Source organism: Poromitra crassiceps, assembly GCF_964638095.1.
Source record: "Poromitra crassiceps genome assembly, chromosome: 8".
Classification (NCBI taxonomy): domain Eukaryota; kingdom Metazoa; phylum Chordata; class Actinopteri; order Beryciformes; family Melamphaidae; genus Poromitra; species Poromitra crassiceps.
This window is the reverse complement of record NC_139629.1, coordinates 23,707,173-23,726,644: the sequence shown is the minus strand read 5'-3', so window position 1 is coordinate 23,726,644 and position 19,472 is coordinate 23,707,173. Positions and strand designations below refer to the sequence as shown.

General features: G+C 45.9%; 1 protein-coding gene across 1 annotated transcript in view; it reads left to right on the top strand.

Annotated features, from left to right (window-relative positions):
- Nucleotides 1-429: 429 nt before the first annotated feature.
- LOC310780923 (synaptic vesicle glycoprotein 2C-like) overlaps nucleotides 430-19,472 on the top strand; it is a gene marked incomplete at both ends in the record, with an annotated part of 86,363 nt that continues 67,320 nt past the window's right edge. The window contains one exon of the mRNA XM_083641444.1: nucleotides 430-1,027. Within this exon, the coding sequence (XP_083497570.1) occupies nucleotides 430-1,027 (598 nt within the window). The remainder of the gene's footprint in view (nucleotides 1,028-19,472) is intronic.

Below are 19,472 nucleotides of genomic sequence, written 5' to 3'. Positions count from 1 at the left end.
CAGGTTCATTTATGCAATAAATGGTCAAATCTATGACTGAGAGTGTTCTTGAATTAACTAAAGTAACTGTTACTGAAAAGCTAACCACCCCTTTCTTTTTCTGTCTCCACAGGCAGATGAGTTCTCCTTGAGTTCAGACAGTATTGTTGATCATCCACCTCGAGGTCAGCTGTCTCCGTTTCATCGCTCTCTGGCTGGTCCCATCCACCTGCTCCAGAGATCCTTACTTCATCAATCAGCCTGGCAGCTGACTGGCCTTTCCACATTGACTGTGTGAACCAATAAACTGCCTTACATCTTGATGTGACGAGGAATAGAGAGAAGGAAACATTGTAGCTTAAATGACCTTAGCCTACATCTGTCGGACCTGGTGTAATAAGGACGCAACAGAGCTGCATTAAAGACAGTGACAGTTGTCCCTTTGTCAAGATGGATGAAACACAGAACAACAGGACTTCCTTGGTCAGAGGCGCCAAGGACATCGCTAAGGAAGCCAAGAGGCACGCTGGGAAAAAGGTCAGCAAAGCTGTGGACCGTGCCTCGGACGAGTACTCCACCCACCGCAGCTACAACCGCTTCCAGAACGACGATGAAGAGGAGGACGTTTATACCCAGCAAGACGGCCACTACGCCGGCGACGCGGCCAACGACGACGAGGGGGCCTCCAGCGATGCCACAGAGGGCCACGACGACGAAGACGAGATCTACGAGGGCGAGTACCAAGGGGTGCCGGCCTACAGCGACGGAAAGCCCAAAGATGGACAGGTGTCTCTGGGCCAGCCGGTGTCGGACAGCGCCAAGGGCCGCAAGGAGCTGGAGAACGAGAGGCAAGCGGACGAGGAGGAGCTGGCCCAGCAGTACGAGCTGATCATGCAGGAGTGCGGCCACGGCAGGTTCCAGTGGCAGCTGTTCTTCGTGCTCGGCCTGGCGCTCATGTCCGACGGCGTGGAGGTGTTCGTGGTGGGCTTCGTCCTGCCCAGCGCCGAGACAGACATGTGCGTGCCCAATTCTGGTGCTGGATGGCTGGGTAAGCAGTGTGGAGAGGACATGCATGTTTAGTTACTGTGTGTGCGAGTGTGTGCATGCATGTGTGCATGTGTGTGTTTATGTGTGTGTGTGTGTGTGTGTGTGTGTGTGTGTGTGTGTGTGTAGGATGAGGGGAAGAGCAATTTCTTTGACTTCCTGTGGGAAACCTTAGCAGTTTGCTTCATCAGACTGCATGTTTTGAGTCTTTGACATTGTTGAGGGATCTGGGTCCATTTTCAAGAACATGGTAACTATCTCTGTCAAGATCCTGTGAATCTTCTGGAGGCCTGCCAGTGAGTGGTCCTGAGTTTGGGAAGGTACAGCTTGTCACCCTGTATGCTCAGATGAAATGTCACCACTCTTTACTCGCATGAGTTTGATGGGTAAGTAGAAAGTAGGGAAGCAAAATCGGCATCACGACCTGCTGTTGTGTCCGATGGCACCATCGGACACAACAGAGAGCAGCAATGCCTGGAAGTTTTATATATATATATATATATATATATATATAATTGTATCTTGCATTTATTTTAAACTTTTGTTTGGGCAGTCTTGGCAGCTAGACTCTTATTTGAAGGATGTAGCTTGTATTGGTCACAATAGCACGATAGGCACACCTCTCCGGCCTCCTTTGTGGTTTGAAGTAGCGTGCAGATTCCTTGCCTTTTCACACAAAGCCAATCACAATAAAGGAGGAACCATATAGGCGCAGCAGTTTGCGGAATAGTTTTTGGATTCACCATCATCACCCAAATGACATTTTTACCACTAGGCGGAGGTGCGGTGGGCTTTACGGATGCCCGGAGAAAGTCCTGCTCAAAGCTGATTGGCTGTCACTTTTACGGCCTCAGATGAATTTCTCGCTACAGCAAAGTTGCATCCATCTCGTTCCATTCGTCTCTTTCCATTGACTTTGTGTGCGTTTGCTCACCTGTGCTTTTTCCTTTTGTTCTTTTTTGGTTTGAAAGGCTGTTTTTTTGTATGAACTTGTGAATTCAGATGAAAGTCTTTGCAGGGCACTGAAAGGATTCTGCTTCATGTGTGTAGATGTAAATAACAAAGACATCATATCATATCATTAGACTGCTGCTGCATGTCCATTTTCAACTCCAGTGTCATTGCACTGGAGGCCACCAGGGGGTTGTTATGGCACCAGGTATTTGGATACATGAGTAGGAGGTGTTTTACAGTAAGCTAGATGGATCTCTACCACACGAGGGAGAAGCGTGCGTGCATGCGTGTGCATGCGTGTGCGTGCGTGTGTGTGTGTGTGTTCGCATGTGTGTGTGTGTGTGTGTGTGTTCATGTTTTATTGTGTGTTGTGTGCGACTTGATTTCATTATTTCTCTCATTATAGCACTGGTCTTTTTTCTCACTATATCTATATTATGCTTAGTGTTGCCAATTTAATTACAGTACTATACAAATAACATATCCCACAGTTCTTCTTTGCATGTTTTCATTGCTTGGTTCTATGTGTCAAAAGCAGAACGCTAATGCTATGGATTTGGGGGGAGCGTGGTGTTTCGTTGTTCACCTGGATTTCATCCATATTCTGACTCATCTCTCAGAGGGAGAGAAGAAGGAGAGAATTGAAAGCCTGGCACATGTACCAGAGCTCTGTTAGACACACACGCACACACACACACACACACGCACACGCGCAAACACACACACACACACACGCACGCACGCACGCACGCACGCACGCACGCACACACACACACACACACACACACACACACACACACACACACACACACACACACACACACACACACACACACACACACACACACACACTATAAATAAGGGTGTTCATATACACTGCCTTGTGCATGTTCATATGGTGGAAGTGTAGAAATAGCCGTCTAGAGCTCAACAGTCACGTGACACTCGTGGTTCCGGAAGAATATTTCCCCTTTCCTTTTCTCCATCACGTTTTGAAAAATGATTGCGGCCAATCAGATTAGCGGATGATTGAGCGGCAGAGCGTTTCAGCCAATGGGAGAGCACTCTGAGCAGCAGTGGGTGGGCCCAGCAGTCTGAACTGCCGCCATTACGCTATTAGCTCAATGGCTAACGTTATACAGTAGTAGCCTATATGGCTATATGGTTTTTAAATCCAAACACTCTGAAAACATTAGCTGAGGCCTTAGTGCAGTGCCACTATGATTATGCATGCACTTCCTGGTATAGTGGCTCACCACAACAAATAAAGCACAGACTTCAGACATCACAAAATAAGCTGGTTAGGACAGTGCTCAAACTTCACCCACGTACACATCTCAGCTCATCGCACTTTGAAGGGCTGAACTGGTTACCTGTGGGAAAGAGAGTAGCTCAGATCAAGTTGGGGGTGGCCTTTAGAATAAGGCAAGCTACAGTCCCCTCTTATCTGCTAAATTATTTTAGCTGGGTGCGTGAGACTCACAATTATTCCACTAGAGGAAGCAATACAAATATAATTCCACAAAGATTTAAGAGTTCTATGGGGCAGAATTCCTTTTTGTATACAGCAGGAGTGCTATGGAACCAGTTACCATCCTTTTGCAAAGAACTGGCCACAGAAAGAGGATTTAAGGCCTCCTTGAAAAAGTGGTTAGTGACTGCCTCTATCTGATAGACATATATTAGGTGGGCAAGGCGGCGATGGGTATTTGCTTTCTGATGGTTTTTTATTTTTATTTACTGTAATAATTTGATCAACTCATGATGTGGTGGAAGATAAATTTAATTTGATTGAGGATGCACTGGCAGGTGTTAATAGTGTGATATGTCTTGTGATTTGTTTGTATGTTTTGTTCATGGGCTATAAAGTAGCTCTCTGTCCTGGATGTTGCCTAATGTACCCCCCCCCCCCCCCCCCCCCCACTCCTTCTCCCCTCTCTACCCCACCCCTCTCCCTATCCCCAGACTCCTCCCCTCTCTACCCTACCCCTCTCCCTATCCCCAGACTCCTCCCCTCTCTACCCTACCCCTCTCCCTATCCCCAGACTCCTCCCCTCTCTACCCTACCCCTCTCCCTATCCCCAGACTCCTCCCCTCTCTACCCTACCCCTCTCCCTATCCCCAGACTCCTCCCCTCTCTACCCTACCCCTCTCCCTATCCCCAGACTCCTCCCCTCTCTACCCCACCCCGCTCCCTATCCCCAGACTCCTCCCCTCTCTACCCCACCCCGCTCCCTATCCCCAGAGGTCCACTATGGAAATAAGCCTTTTGGCTTTATTGTGTTTTTAACCTCGATGATTTTTTAATTGTATGTATTCTTGCTGGGCAAAGATGTATGCATATCTTTTTGTAAATTGTCAAATAAATCCAAACCAAACCAAACCAAAGCCACATTTCTTTGCTTTAATGCGAACGAAACGGGCAACGGATTTTAAAACGGGTTCCGATGTGGGTGTAAGGTCTGCTCGCCTACAAGATCAACTTGCGGTACAGATGACATCATGGCTTCTCACATTGTGATTGGCTGTACGTCGGGCACGTGGGATTAATATGCTCAAAATGTCCGACAGCTTTAGATTAGCTAATAAACTAAGCTACTGATGTTATCAGACATAAGGGAACGTTAATACATTAAAAATGTGAATCATACAAATGATGAATGATCATGATTCAAGTGTACAGGACCATTTCTCATAAACATGAGCCTTACTTTTTGAAAATAAATGTTGTGAGATCTTAACTTCATCTGTATTCTGTAATAATAATAATAATAATACATTTATTTTATAAGGCGCCTTTCACGGCACTCAAGGTCGCCGCTGTAGTCACAGGACCCCGAGCACATCTGGTAGGGCGAGAAGATCTTACACCCACACCAGCATGAATCATAATGGTTAACCTAACAGTCACTTAATGGCGGTTTGAGCTCTTTGTAGCCTCAAACTGTAGCCTACATACGTACGCTAGCCTACTGCAGTGGTTAGGCGACATCGCCATCAGCAAGCTCCACCAATCACAGACGATCATACAGCGAACTCCGCCAATCAAAGATGTCATCAATATTACACTTTAGGATTGTGGGTAGTGTATTTCTCCATGACATTGAAGAAAAAATAATAAATAAAAAAATAAAAAAACAAGGATAAGTGGGCACGGTGGCATAGTGGTAAGCACTGTCGCCTCACAGCTAGAAGGTCCTGGGTTCGATTCCCACCTGGGACGCTGTGAGCGCTGAAGGAGTGCGTGCCCGTCCACATGTCCTCGAGTGTCCACCGCCCGGGTGGGATCGTCAAAAGGGCCTTTCGGTGTGGAGTTTGCATGTTCTCCCCGTGCCCCCTGGGGGTTTCCTTCATATAGGAACCCCACACCAAAACATGCAATATCCTGGTCGCTGAAGTGGTGCCTCCTCTGGTCGTTCCGGCCGCCTGTTCGGAGGGAGGGGAACTCGTTGGAATAGCGTGATCCTCCCACGTGCTATGTCCTACCGGTGAAGCTTCCTCTGTCAGGTGAAAAGAAGAGGCTGGCTACTGCCCATGTCTCGGAGGAAGCATGGAGCCAGTTTCGGCTCTCCCCAGATCGGCAGAGGGTGGAGCAGCAACCAGGATAAATAAATTAAAATTAGCACTAATGGGGGATAAAAATGGGATAAAAAAATCAGGGGAAAAACAAACAAACAAGGATGATGATATAGAGATTTGTGGCTTCTACAGGAACATATAGCATCGTTTCATAACTAGCTTGCTGTGGTGAGTCTACCTTGGGTGGCTATGACATTCTGGCTAATAATCAACATCTCAAAGCAGAATATGAATGGGGAAATACTCTTCTCAAACAGAAGTGTCACATGACTCTTCATTGAGCTCTATTGCACCAGGGTGATGATTGGCGCTTCACCATGGTTTCTCCACAAAGGTCCCTCTAATTGGTTGAGGGCCTTTAATGGACAGCTGCAAGAGAGAGAGAGAGAGAGAGAGAGAGAGAGAGAGAGAGAGAGAGAGACACACACAGAGAGAGACACAGACAGAGACAGAGACAGAGACACAGAGAGAGACAGAGACAGAGACACAGAGAGAGACAGACATACAGACAGAAGAGAGAAAATAATAATCCTGTAGGGAAAGATTTGGGCTTCATTCATTTAAATTGGATTGCATAACCTAATATTTTGAATCTGATGTAGAATACTGAGCATAATATGGATGAAATTATGAGTGTCAATTAGGGGTGTCACGATACACTCAGTTCACGATACGATACACGATATTAGGTTCACGATAATGATACGATACGATATTTTAACAATATGTTTTTGCAATCGATTTGAAGTTGAGGGGGCATCCTCCACGCTAATTTGAGTAATTTCACCATTTTCATCCTCTGTGTCTGTAACGTCCCTCGTCTGTTCAAACAAAGCAATGAAAAGGAGAGCGAGCATGCAATCAGATGCAGATCAGTACCACCATGTTCAGCTTCTTTTTCTCGCGATATGAGATTTCATCTCAACGATACATATTGTCACGTTTTGATATCGCGATATATTGTGGGACGATATATTGTGACATCCCTAGTGTCAATATATCAATAATCAATAATTGCATCACCTATTCACATACACCTATTCAAATACTTGCTACTGTAAATGTATCATCTACGAATAGATGGGAGCAAGTCAACTAACAAGTTAACAACAGGATAATAAACCATTAGATGACATCGATCCTGACTGCTGACTTGAGCCTGTATTGTGACATGCATGGTTATGAAAATAAGGTATATTAACAACTTAAACAAAAGCAGTTATTGATTAGTTACAAACAGGCCTAAATTGCGGATGTGCATGTCAACTTCTTTACAGCATTAGGAAGGCCAGTCTAAGCAAATCACAGCCTACCGTCCTCCATCAATGCCTCAAACATAAAGCAAATAGCATAGGCTACAACAAGTAGAAATCAGTAGATGTATAATGGATCTCTATCTGTTCATTCGTGAGTTGTCCACTAGCTGAAATCCAGCATTCTAGAGCAAATAGTCAGTGGCAGAATGCTGCGTACACCCAAAATGTTCATCCTACTCCCCACAGAATCAGATCATTATTGATCATTGATTGTATAAGCAGGAAAGGGGATGAGAAGTGGAGGAGACTGATGGACAAGGGAAGAGACAATAAAAGGAATGTTTGAGAAACTTACAGCTAGCTACACAATTATTATATAATTATAATTATAATTAGAGACACCTAACCTTATTTAGAGAGTCAGTAACCTTGTCGCCTAGTTTTTCAAAATGTGCATGAATGCAACACTTTGTCAATCACCGCATCTGCAGGATGACCAAGTCTCCGTGTTGTGATTTTAATGTAGAATAAACACAGCCGTGTGAGATTTAAATGATGCAGCCCTCCCCAAATTAAAGACAACTGTTGAATATTCGTCGCTTGGTCATTCGGGAATACGATATATCAATAGCTACCATGGTTGATTTTGAGACAATATGTAAACAGAAAAAGAAAAAAGAAAACCATAATAGGATATCTTCAAATCTCCCCACTGGATTCGGCAGATACTCAAATGCTCTGTTGTTATATCTTGCTACTAGTTTCACTGTCCCTGATTTATTCACAAGTATTAATTAATTCATAATTCATAATCCCTCTCTTACACTCTCTCTCTGTGTCTCATAGCCACGCAGGCGATCTGCAGATAGGACTGGAGTTAATCTCTGCAGCATTGTGCTTCACTGCAGTTTAGCCATGCTAGGCTGGCTCACGTACCTCCACAGGGAGAGGGAGGGAGAGATGGAGAGAGAGAGAGAGAGACAGACACACACACAGAGAGAGAGAGAGAGAGAGAGAGAGAGAGACACACACACACAGAGAGAGAGAGAGAGAGAGAGAGAGAGAGTACTTTCATGCACGTCTGTGCACTTCCTATCAACGCCTTCACCGCCCCCTTCTCGCTCCACCACATTTGTTTGAGGGTGTTTTCCTGCGACACAGTCAGACTTCTTAGGCTGGTAAAAATGTTTGCGTGCACGTGAATATGTTTTGCAGGTGTAGCGTGGTGTGTGGTGGTGTGCTGTATAGACCCTTCTCACAGGGGCCATTTTGTGTCGAAAAGGCAGGGTAAACACAGGTGCAAGCAAAACACTAATGAGGGTTTCCAACTTCCATGATTGGAATTTGGAAACCCTCATTTCAATCAGGAGAGACTAGAGACCAAAGAATGAATAAAGTGATATTTATTACAATAAAGTGAATGATGCATTACAGAAAGAATGATGAGAATAAAGTATTGTTATTAGTCTTTGGCGGTTAGACACCGCAGGGAGATCTTGAGAGAGCTGCACCAGCCCAGATCAGCATCCAGATATATCCCCCTGCAGTGTCTAGATACTGGTGGTGCTGGTGATCTCCTTCTGAGACTCATGATGAGACTCTTCCGACTGAAGAATCGGATAGGTCTGCGATGACCGGGAGGAGAAGGGGAGGAGGAGGGTGCGAGCCTGACAGCAGCGGTGATTGAGAGGCTGAATGAGACAGAAACAAGCATATTTAAGGAACCCGTCTCCAAGCAATTGGCTTACGACGGGGTTGAGGAGCAATGTGATAGGCTTACACTGGAGGTGTGTGGGGTGAGAGGTGATGAGAGCAGTGATGTGACACTATGCAATTGGTTTACAGAGACTGGGCGGCAACCAGCTGATTGTTCATTGAAACCCGGAAATTGACAGCTTATTATGATCTTGTGAGTAGATTGAAGAGTGGAGATATAAAGTGAATTAAGGAAGTGTAAATGGATATTATAGTCTTCCTGGCTTGAACTTACGTTAAGAACTACATTAGTGTTTTGCTTGCACCTGTGTTTATTCTGCCTTTTCGACACAAAATGGCTAGCCTGGGTAAACCCAGCCTCCACGTGACCTCTATCTATGTGCTATCAGTCATAGCACATAGATAGAGGTCACGTGGAGGCTGGGTTTACCCAGGCTACAAAATGGCCCCCGTGAAAAGGGTCTATTTGTGCGTGGATGCGTGTGTACCCTTGGCGTGTGTGTGACCAGACCAACGGCATCGGCAGTCAACACAATGGAGTGATGAATAGGCCCCGCTGGAGCCTGGTGTTAGCTAATTAAAATGTCCAGGGACGGTGACAGTCACCTCAACGACCACCACCGTCTGCCTCTCTCTCTTTACCCCACAACAAAGCACCATCCCAGGCCATATTCACCCATAAAGGGCCCACGGAGGTTACGATTCAATGCAGATTTATCCTACATTCTTGAGTGTATGAGCCGGAGTATTGGGGGGTCACCTTACATCTTGTAGAGACTCTCGCGGCTCTGTATGACGATGATGGATAAAAAAAAAAACGTGCATGTTTTTGGGGAGAGTGATAAGAGAGTGAAAAGTTAGATCAGACACCAGAATCATCACGTGACTCGGTTCCATGCGAACATTTAAAGGGGGACTCACCCCCCCAGATTTCTTGCAAAACTGTATTCTACTTGATTTGAAAACTCTGCAGGCAAGATGGCCGCATAGACTCCCTTCTGTACCCTGGCAGAATTCCTCCTCCATAAACTATCATAACTTGGCCAATAAGTATGTAAGATACAAAATAAAACAAATTGTGATGTCTTTATTTGTTGTAGAATGCAGAGGACATGTAACTGTTTAGTTAAACTCGCATTCCAGGAATATTGTATTTACTGCGCTGCTCTAAAAATAACGTAGTTGGCTCGAGCCTGTTTCGTCCTGGAACCCACTCGCTTTGCGCCAGAACACAATCGATTTGGGTGTGGAACACGCATGGATTGGCCAACGCCAACGCCAGTGCCCAGAACTGTCAAATCAAATCATCGACAGAGACGCTATGGCCCGCCTCCCAGTATTTTCAGTGTATCAGAGATAGGTAGATAGAGAACGTGATAAATATAGCCACGTTATAAACAACAAACTAACGCTGGTGATCCGTATGGAAACAGTGTTACTCAAAATGGTTAAAAGTTATATCAATTTGATCATTCAGTGGCATTTTACTGCCATGTAACATAACTAGCTAGCTGCTAACATTAGCCACAGTAAGCGATTACACATGATGCATTGCTCTTAAAGGGCTCGCACCGCGTGAACTACAGTAATAATCACATGGGATTTTTTTTCTTTTCACATGAGTAGGTAAGTTACACTTTAAGCGTATATTATGTTGAATGATTGTAGGCAGCTAGCATCTTAGGGTGTATTCACACCTGTAGGTCGTTTGCTTTGTTCCGATTCAGGTACTTAATTGATACAATTGTTGCATTTGTGCCTTGGTTCGTTTGTGTTCACACAGCCACAAATGAAACGGTCCAAATAGTATTGTCAAACTTCCTGGATTGGCCAGCAGACACGCTGATAGGCTAATAGCCTCTCGGGATGGACAAAATAATTCCCAGAGATTTTCCTATATGATTATAAAAATGCGTTTTGTTAGACCTACATTTTAGGCTATGTCGGGCGTCCGCCGTGCGAGGAGAGAGAGAGAGAGAGAGAGAGAGAGAGAGAGAGAGAGAGAGAAAGAAAGAAAGAAAGAGGGAGGGATCGGGAGAGAGAGAGAGGGAGAAAGTTCTTTATTTATTTATTAATGTATGCTATGTAGGCTATGTAAGCCTATGTATTTATTTAGCCTATTTAGGCTATTGGGAATTTAGAGATAGAAGATCAAAGACCCTCGCAAATTCTGCTATTAGGCTATCACGGAGATGAGGATTAGCCGAGACATAGGCTATATGAACACCTGTCCTGTCAGGAATAAAATATTAATAAATAATTTAATAATAACGGACATTTCGAGGAAGACATGCAATCAGTCTGATTGTCTGATTGAACCAGACAATCTTATCACAAAGAAGGCTGGCTCTGATTACCACGATTTGTTTTCATTTATTGAATGGAGACCAGAGAGAGCGAGAGAGAGGGAGAGAGAGGGCGCGCACACAATTTACAGGCAAAATCCGTAGAGATTCAACACATTAACGTTGCTTCCCATGGTCCGAGGTAAGTTGATTGAGTTCAAACTGCTGATTTGATGATCCAAAAATCCCCCAAAGTTTATCGATGCAAGTCACAAGTCGCCAAAACAGGATCTGAAAGATGTTGTTTTTAAACGATAAAAATGTTCGTTCTTCAGGCCATTAGGCACAGCGCAGCTGACTAGGGCAGCTGGTTTATCCAAAAATGCGCACCGTTTACTGCTGTTGTGGCGGATCGAGGTCGGCTCACGTTCTCACCACAAACGAACCGCACCAGAGTTTGTTTGGAAGCGGACCGAGACCACCCTTTCTTGGCGATCTCGGTCCGCTTGTTTTGTCCCGCATCCGAGTGCGATTGCTGTGTTCACACTCCCCCAAACGAACCGCACCAAGGGGGGAAATGCTCTCCGTTTCGGAACAACTGCTCCAAACGAGATAGGTGTGAATACACCCTTAGTTAGAATTGGCTGAGGTCGCTTTCACATATAAGCTGGAGGACTCGGTGCGATTTGGGGGGGTGAAGTTGCAGCATTGTTGCGATTTTAATTTGGTCCGGTTCGCTTTCACAGTACAGACACAGAAACAGTCACTCGTCTATTGGACAGAATAGAGAAGGGAAATCTCTCCTCTTCAGCAGGCTTCTAGCCTGGCTGAGGGCTGACTGAACAACACAAGTGAATCCGCAAAACACAAACCATGGAGCAACACATGCGATATTGTGATTTCTGGTTTAGTGTTACTATCAAATAAATATTTGACAAGAATGTGCCCAATATGAGCAGCAGATGAGGCAGCAAGCTGTTGAACATTTCATTCTGCAGATGAGACGAGTAGCCTACGTACCGAAGGCAAGCCACACACACACACACACACACACACACACACACACACACACACACACACACACACACACACACACACACACACACACACACACTTGATGATGTCATCAGTTATGTCACTTGAGCAATTGTGATGTTATCAGTGTCTGTCACCAATAACATCAGACGGTGATGTCACTTGAGCAAATGTGATGTCATGCACTGACAACATCGGTGAAGTCATAAATCACTGAAGATGTCACATAATGCATAGACATTGATACTAGGGTTGTGCGATGTCACCAAAATCCCCATCGTGATTGTTTTCCAGTGAAACATAGTTTTGCACGATGGCATCGTCATTGGGGTGGGGGTTGGGGGAATAAATAATTATTTATTAAGTCGCTGCGTTGCTGTAATGCGTTCACGTTAACAGGACAGCTGAGCCTGAGCTCTACATGATACCAGCGGGCTTGAATAGGCTATTAGCCTCTGCTCTGTGCTACAGCACAGAGCCAGGCGACTAAAGTGGGCAGTGGCTGTCACTATAGCAATTTGAACGGCGCAAAACTAACGTTACTCACCAACAACGTGTGTGTGTTGAATTTAACTAGCTGGTAGAAAACCGACTGGATTACTGGCTGATATAACGTTAGATTCGCGTGGGCTTTTGAACCTAATGTAATGAGAGAGTTTAGGAGAAATGGCTAGAGAAACGCAGCTGCTCTATCTATATGGAGCGACTCCAACTTTCACTTTGGAAACAGGCGAGTTAAATTCACGAAGACTTGTGCTCACTTTGGGTTGAAAACAGGAAAGAACGTGAAGTTTCTTTGTCTTAAAAAGTTTTCACAACACAGCCGACACGCGCGGGGGACGCCCCGGCGACATTAAACAAGCGCCCCCTGTTCAGAGAAGCAGTGGTGCGGAGGAGGGGGAGGGGAGGCTTCCCTGAAGTGAACTGGGTGCGCTTGTTTAATGCCGCCGGCGCGTCCCCCGCGCGTCACGGTAAGTGGACTTGGCCTCTTTTATTATTAAAACGTCACAATTTTAATTCGAACAGATAATGAATTACGATGATCCGATGTAGAAGGCTCAGAGGTCGATGGGGGGTCAGCCCATCACGATGGTCGATGCCATCGTCCATCGTGCCAACCCTAATTGATACGTCAGTTTAAGATGTGACATCATCGGTGATAAGGATTTATGACATCACTGATGTTGTGACATCATCAGTGATGTTATAATTCTTCCCTGCAGAGTCTGGTAGGACTGGTAGAGTGAACTGCACCCTATCCAAATGACTACCCCAGAGGGCTAATGAGGGCAACAGCACTGCACTATAGGCACTGCAAGTCTAACAAGCATCAAAATCCACAATAGCTGCGGCCAGTCAGAGTTGTAATGTTCTCACAATGGCTCTGACACAGCCATTGTGTGAACATGCATAAGTGATTTGTGACAGACATTGATTATGGTCATAGACATTTTGACCTCATCAGTGATGATGTCATCAGTTATCTCACTTATTTGACGCGTCATCAGACATCTCACATAACATCCCGTGCTCAACCCGTGCCAGAACGACGCATCCACTTCAAGTGAGGACTATCTTTTTTGTAGACCGACCGACCGACCGACCAACCAATCAACCAACCAACCAACATAGTGACGTATATAGCTGCTGCCCAGCTATGTTGCGAATTTGTCTGACACCATCCAGTCCATTGTGACATATTGATTTTGTCGAGCAACCAATTGCTCAACTCAGCATGCTCAGCCCGAGTGATGTGATCATTGTGATGTCCTTGGTGATGATATCATCAGTGATGTCAGTCAGGCAAGTGTGATGTCATCAGTGAGATATGTTATCAGTAATGATGTCATCAGTCGACATGACATCATCGACGGGCATTTGTGTGTCGATGATGTCAGGACATAAAGATATACTGACACACAGAGAGACTTGCCAGACATACTGACAAACAGACACTCCTGGAATTATAGTATAGATACTATAATAGTCTAATAGCCTTATAGCCTTAGGCTTAGACTGATGACATCACAATTGACACTTCGGCGCAGACATACAGACAGATAGACTATAATAGCCTTATACTCATAGCCGTAGACTGATGACATCACAATTGGCGTTTGGAGATGCAGCATACACGGCACAGAATGTAGGGAAACAGAAGAACTTCTTACACACAGAGTCGATGTACTACACACACATCGCCTATGTGTGTACGCTGCGTCTCAGATCACTGATGGACATTCTAAACAGTGACATCATGGGCTAAAAAACGTTCATTTCAAATCGGTGCATCATTCATCTTGAGTCAACAGACACACAAAAACAGATCAGCAGGTGTAGATGTAATTAACATCAGAGCAAAGCACTTTGATCCACGTGTGCTGCTCCCAGCGCTGCTGCCCTTCTCCTCCCTCTCCTCCTCCTCCTCCTCCTCCTCCTCCTCCTCCTCCTCCTCCTCCTCCTCCTCCTCTTGTGCCCTCTCTCTGCTGTAACCCATCTGTCAATCACACACACAGAGACCTCTGGGAAAGCCCTCGGCTGGGGAAATCCTGCAGCTCTCGCAGCGTGTCGCCAACGTTCTGGCTGAGAGACATGAGTCAGTGGATTCTTCTGTCTGTCGTCTGGCAGCCGGCGCGCTTCTCTCATCCGTGCCAGGACGCTCGCGACGGGACGACAAAATAGAGCAGAAAGGTGTCGGGAGGGAATTACACTTACACATACAATAAGAGCTAATTACTATGGTGAGAGGGGGGGGGGGGGCAGCATGCCTGGAGACAGACAGTGAGCTCCAGTAATCCGTGTGGACGCAGAGGAAAGCTGTACAGTGCCAGTAATCCATCTGGACACAGAGGAAAGCTGCACAGTGCCAGTAATCCATCTGGACACAGAGGAAAGCTGCACAGTGCCAGTAATCCATGTGGACACAGAGGAAAGCTGCACAGTGCCAGTAATCCATCTGAACGCAGAGGAAAGCTGCACAGTGCCAGTAATCCATCTGGACGCAGAGGAAAGCTGCACAGTGCCAGTAATCCATCTGAACGCAGAGGAAAGCTGCACAGTGCCAGTAATCCATCTGGACACAGAGGAAAGCTGCAGTGCCAGTAATCCATGTGGACACAGAGGAAAGCTGCAGTGCCAGTAATCCATGTGGACGCAGAGGAAAGCTGCACAGTGCCAGTAATCCATGTGGACACAGAGGAAAGCTGCACAGTGCCAGTAATCCATCTGGACACAGAGGAAAGCTGCACAGTGCCAGTAATCCATGTGGACACAGAGGAAAGCTGCACAGTGCCAGTAATCCATCTGAACGCAGAGGAAAGCTGCACAGTGCCAGTAATCCATCTGGACGCAGAGGAAAGCTGCACAGTGCCAGTAATCCATCTGAACGCAGAGGAAAGCTGCACAGTGCCAGTAATCCATCTGGACACAGAGGAAAGCTGCAGTGCCAGTAATCCCTGTGGACACAGAGGAAAGCTGCAGTGCCAGTAATCCATGTGGACGCAGAGGAAAGCTGCACAGTGCCAGTAATCCATCTGGACACAGAGGAAAGCTGTACAGTGCCAGTAATCCATCTGGACACAGAGGAAAGCTGCACAGTGCCAGTAATCCATCTGGACACAGAGGAAAGCTGCAGTGCCAGTAATCCATCTGGACACAGAGGAAAGCTGCACAGTGCCAGTAATCCATGTGGACACAGAGGAAAGCTGCACAGTGCCAGTAATCCGTCTGGACACAGAGGAAAGCTGCACAGTGCCAGTAATCCATCTGGACACAGAGGAAAGCTGCACAGTGCCAGTAATCCGTCTGGACACAGAGGAAAGCTGCACAGTGCCAGTAATCCGTCTGGACACAGAGGAAAGCTGCACAGTGCCAGTAATCCGTCTGGACACAGAGGAAAGCTGCACAGTGCCAGTAATCCATCTGGACGCAGAGGAAAGCTGCACAGTGCCAGTAATCCGTCTGGACACAGAGGAAAGCTGCACAGTGCCAGTAATCCGTCTGGACACAGAGGAAAGCTGCACAGTGCCAGTAATCCATCTGGACACAGAGGAAAGCTGTACAGTGCCAGTAATCCATCTGGACACAGAGGAAAGCTGTACAGTGCCAGTAATCCATCTGGACACAGAGGAAAGCTGTACAGTGCCAGTAATCCATCTGGACACAGAGGAAAGCTGTACAGTGCCAGTAATCCGTCTGGACACAGAGGAAAGCTGTACAGTGCCAGTAATCCGTCTGGACGCAGAGGAAAGCTGTACAGTGCCAGTAATCCATCTGGACACAGAGGAAAGCTGTACAGTGCCAGTAATCCATCTGGACACAGAGGAAAGCTGCACAGTGCCAGTAATCCATCTGGACACAGAGGAAAGCTGCACAGTGCCAGTAATCCGTCTGGACACAGAGGAAAGCTGCTCAGTGCCAGTAATCCATCTGGACACAGAGGAAAGCTGCACAGTGCCAGTAATCCATCTGGACACAGAGGAAAGCTGCACAGTGCCAGTAATCCATCTGGACGCAGAGGAAAGCTGCACAGTGCCAGTAATCCGTCTGGACACAGAGGAAAGCTGCTCAGTGTACCGTTGAAAGGGGCACAGACCCCGTATGCAGGGAGCTCCTGCTTAAGAATAAGATTAGGTCTTGTCCAATTCAGCTGGAATCAGTGCAACTTCTGATCCCTTCAATATGGAGGGGGTGTGCCTACGAAGTACTGTATGACATATCCTACATGAAGTGTTGTTTTGAAGTGTTTAAGAGACAACGTATGTAATGGCTCGGCTGTCCTGCAGTTGAAATTTTTTAACGACATAGGCTAATGTCTTAACTTACTAACCATCCATACCACTAATGTCTTAACATACTAACCATCCATACCACTGGGCCAATCCCTGAAATTTGGCATAATGACAGATATGACAGATGTTCAAGCCCCTTCGGGGGCAATAGGCTTGAACCCCTGGTATTGCCACTTGTGGCTATATTTTTATTATTATTCCTCTTCTGCATGCAAATTCCCGTGAGTTGTTAAATCGCAGAGTTGTTAAATCTTGAAATCTGGCCCAAGGCTACATATTGGTTGTACTAGATGCTCTAGGAAAACAAATAAAAAAAATCTGCCCACGGCGGGACGGCGGGTACTACAGCGATATTTTGTTTGTAGGCCTTCGCAGGCCATTTTAGGGCATTGGGACATCATCACCATCACCCTTCCCTGTTTTTCTGCCGTGATGCAATTGGGTTGGTACATCACAGAGACCTGGAATCTGGCCCTAGTGCTCACTAGATGCCCTATAACTATTTTTTTTTAATTCTCAGCAGTGCAGCCTCTTCTATGCTCATTTGCTCATAGTTGACCTGGTGCGAATCCATCAAGTGTAAAAGTGTAGTCACCCACTGTACAGCAGTGTAGTCACCTATTCACCTTATGTTCAGACCTTACAGTGGACCAAATTCTTCCGGGTCCTTCTAACACTTCCGGCGGTCACGGCGCAAAATAAAAGAGTTGTTTTTGGAGCGGACAGTGAAGGGGTAAAATAAATAACGTAGCCTACTACTTTGAGCCGGTACACAGCAAGCAAGCGAGTATCCACTGTTAGCCAGGTCAGATAACGTTATCGTCGACAATGATGAGCACTTTCTTGTAAAACATACTTGGACTCCAACAAAGAAAGCTTCGGATAGTTTTCTCTCCTCCGAGGCAGCGCGATAGCAGCGCGAGCCATTAATATGGGATCGCCTGTGTGCAGGTGATCCCATATTAAATTGCTTAGATGTAGTAGGCTATTCTAGCATGTATGACCATTTCAATTCCAACCCAACGTCAGTCTCAGCTCCGTTGCGCACACGGCACCATGCGATTTGGAGACGTTTATGTAACCTTTTTATGCCGGTTTAGTGATATTTCTCCACTCACTATTCAGCTGCAATCGATCAGCGGGGTCAAACAACGTATCTAGGCTACTTGAGAGCACAAAAATGAATATATAAAAACATATTCCAAAGTGGTAAGTAGGGCTTAATTAAAATGTAGCCTGCAACAAGTGCAAGGCTTTAGTCCTTGATTAATTCAACATTACAATTTGTGCTCCTTCCTCGATGGGAAACTCGTCCAGAAAGGGGTTGGCCATTTTTCCAAACTGCTGATTCGATTGGTTCGTGGGCGGTGTATTTAAGGTCTAATCTTATCCTTGCAACTTAACACATTGAGTGCCAGCCGTTTTTTCAATGCTGTAGGTAAGTTGTGCCAGGTTTTTTTTTGAGGATTCTGGCTCATTTTACAAGAGCCGAGGATTCTTTTCTGTTAAGACTTCGTGAACACCAATCATCTAAAAAGAACTAATAGAATGTGTGCTTTCTCTGTCTAAAAGAGTTAGTTTGTAGAGTTAGTAGTTATGTAGATATTAGCCGTTGAGTACAGCATGGTTTCAGAGATTTTCAGATAGTTTTGAGATAAATGGATTTTTAGAACCACCTCACGTGCCTGTGATTATGGGTGCCCTTGGGCAAGTCTGTATACTGTTTTGTGTGTGTGTGTGTGTGTGTGTCTGTGTGTGTGTGTGTGTGTGTGTGTGTGTGTGTGTGTCTATAAACTCCTCCCACGGAGGTGTGGCTTTGCAGTGTTTTGTCACAGGCGAGTTTCTGTTGCCTCACAGATCCCAAAAAAATAGAAGGGAATCGCAGGAGCGGGGAAGAGGAGAGGAGAGGCGAGGGGGGGGGGGGGGTTAGACACGGGAGAGAAATTCCTTCGCGATCCCCTTCTTCCAATCTTGAGGCAGCCTACTCCGCTCTGCTGCTGCTCCTCTGGGCTGCTGCTGCTGGCGGCTCTCGGGCGAGTCTGGAAACGGGCTCGTTCGTTTCTTGAGGTGTCGGCTGAGAGCTTTGAAGAAGCTTTTGCGATTCTGGTCTTATTTATTCGCAAAGGTACTCGAGTGTGTGTGTGTGTGTGCGCGCGCGCGCGTGTGTGTGTGTGAAATCGAAAGAGTTTTCGCCCAGCTATTTCCTTGAAAATTAGAATGGCTTTCTCCCGCGGACTGGCTTTCTCTCTGTCTGGAGAGAACTGTCGCCACTTAGTGGTCGGTAAAATAGATTATACACATTCTCTTCCTCCAATATTGATATAGAAGACGTAAAAGGGGTTGATTGATGTCCCACCGTCAAAAAAAAAAAATGTTTATGTAAGACGAGATATCTCGTCTTTGGCACTCAACGGTTGGATTATGTAAGACGAGATATCTCGTCCATGGCACTCAACGTGTTAACCTGCTGCAGACCAGGTTAAGTGTGAAGCATAAGTTGCTATGGAAATATATGTCGGTAAGAAGTTAACTAGCTTTGTAGCACGGCCAAACCAGGGTTAAACCTGAAGTTACCTCGCTAAACCACTAATCGAGCTTCGTGGTACAGGGCTCTGGTCAAGCAGTCTAGAACGACATGTCAGTGACCTGGATGCAACATAAAGGATGCCAACTGCCATAAAACACCACAGAAGGAAGACACACAATCGCTCATGTGCAGTGTGCACTTATGACTGGTGATATCACAATGTCAAGTGTGACATCATCAGTGCATTACATTATGACATCATCAGTGAGCTCACTCAGGCTGAGCATGCTCAGTTGAGCAATTGTGC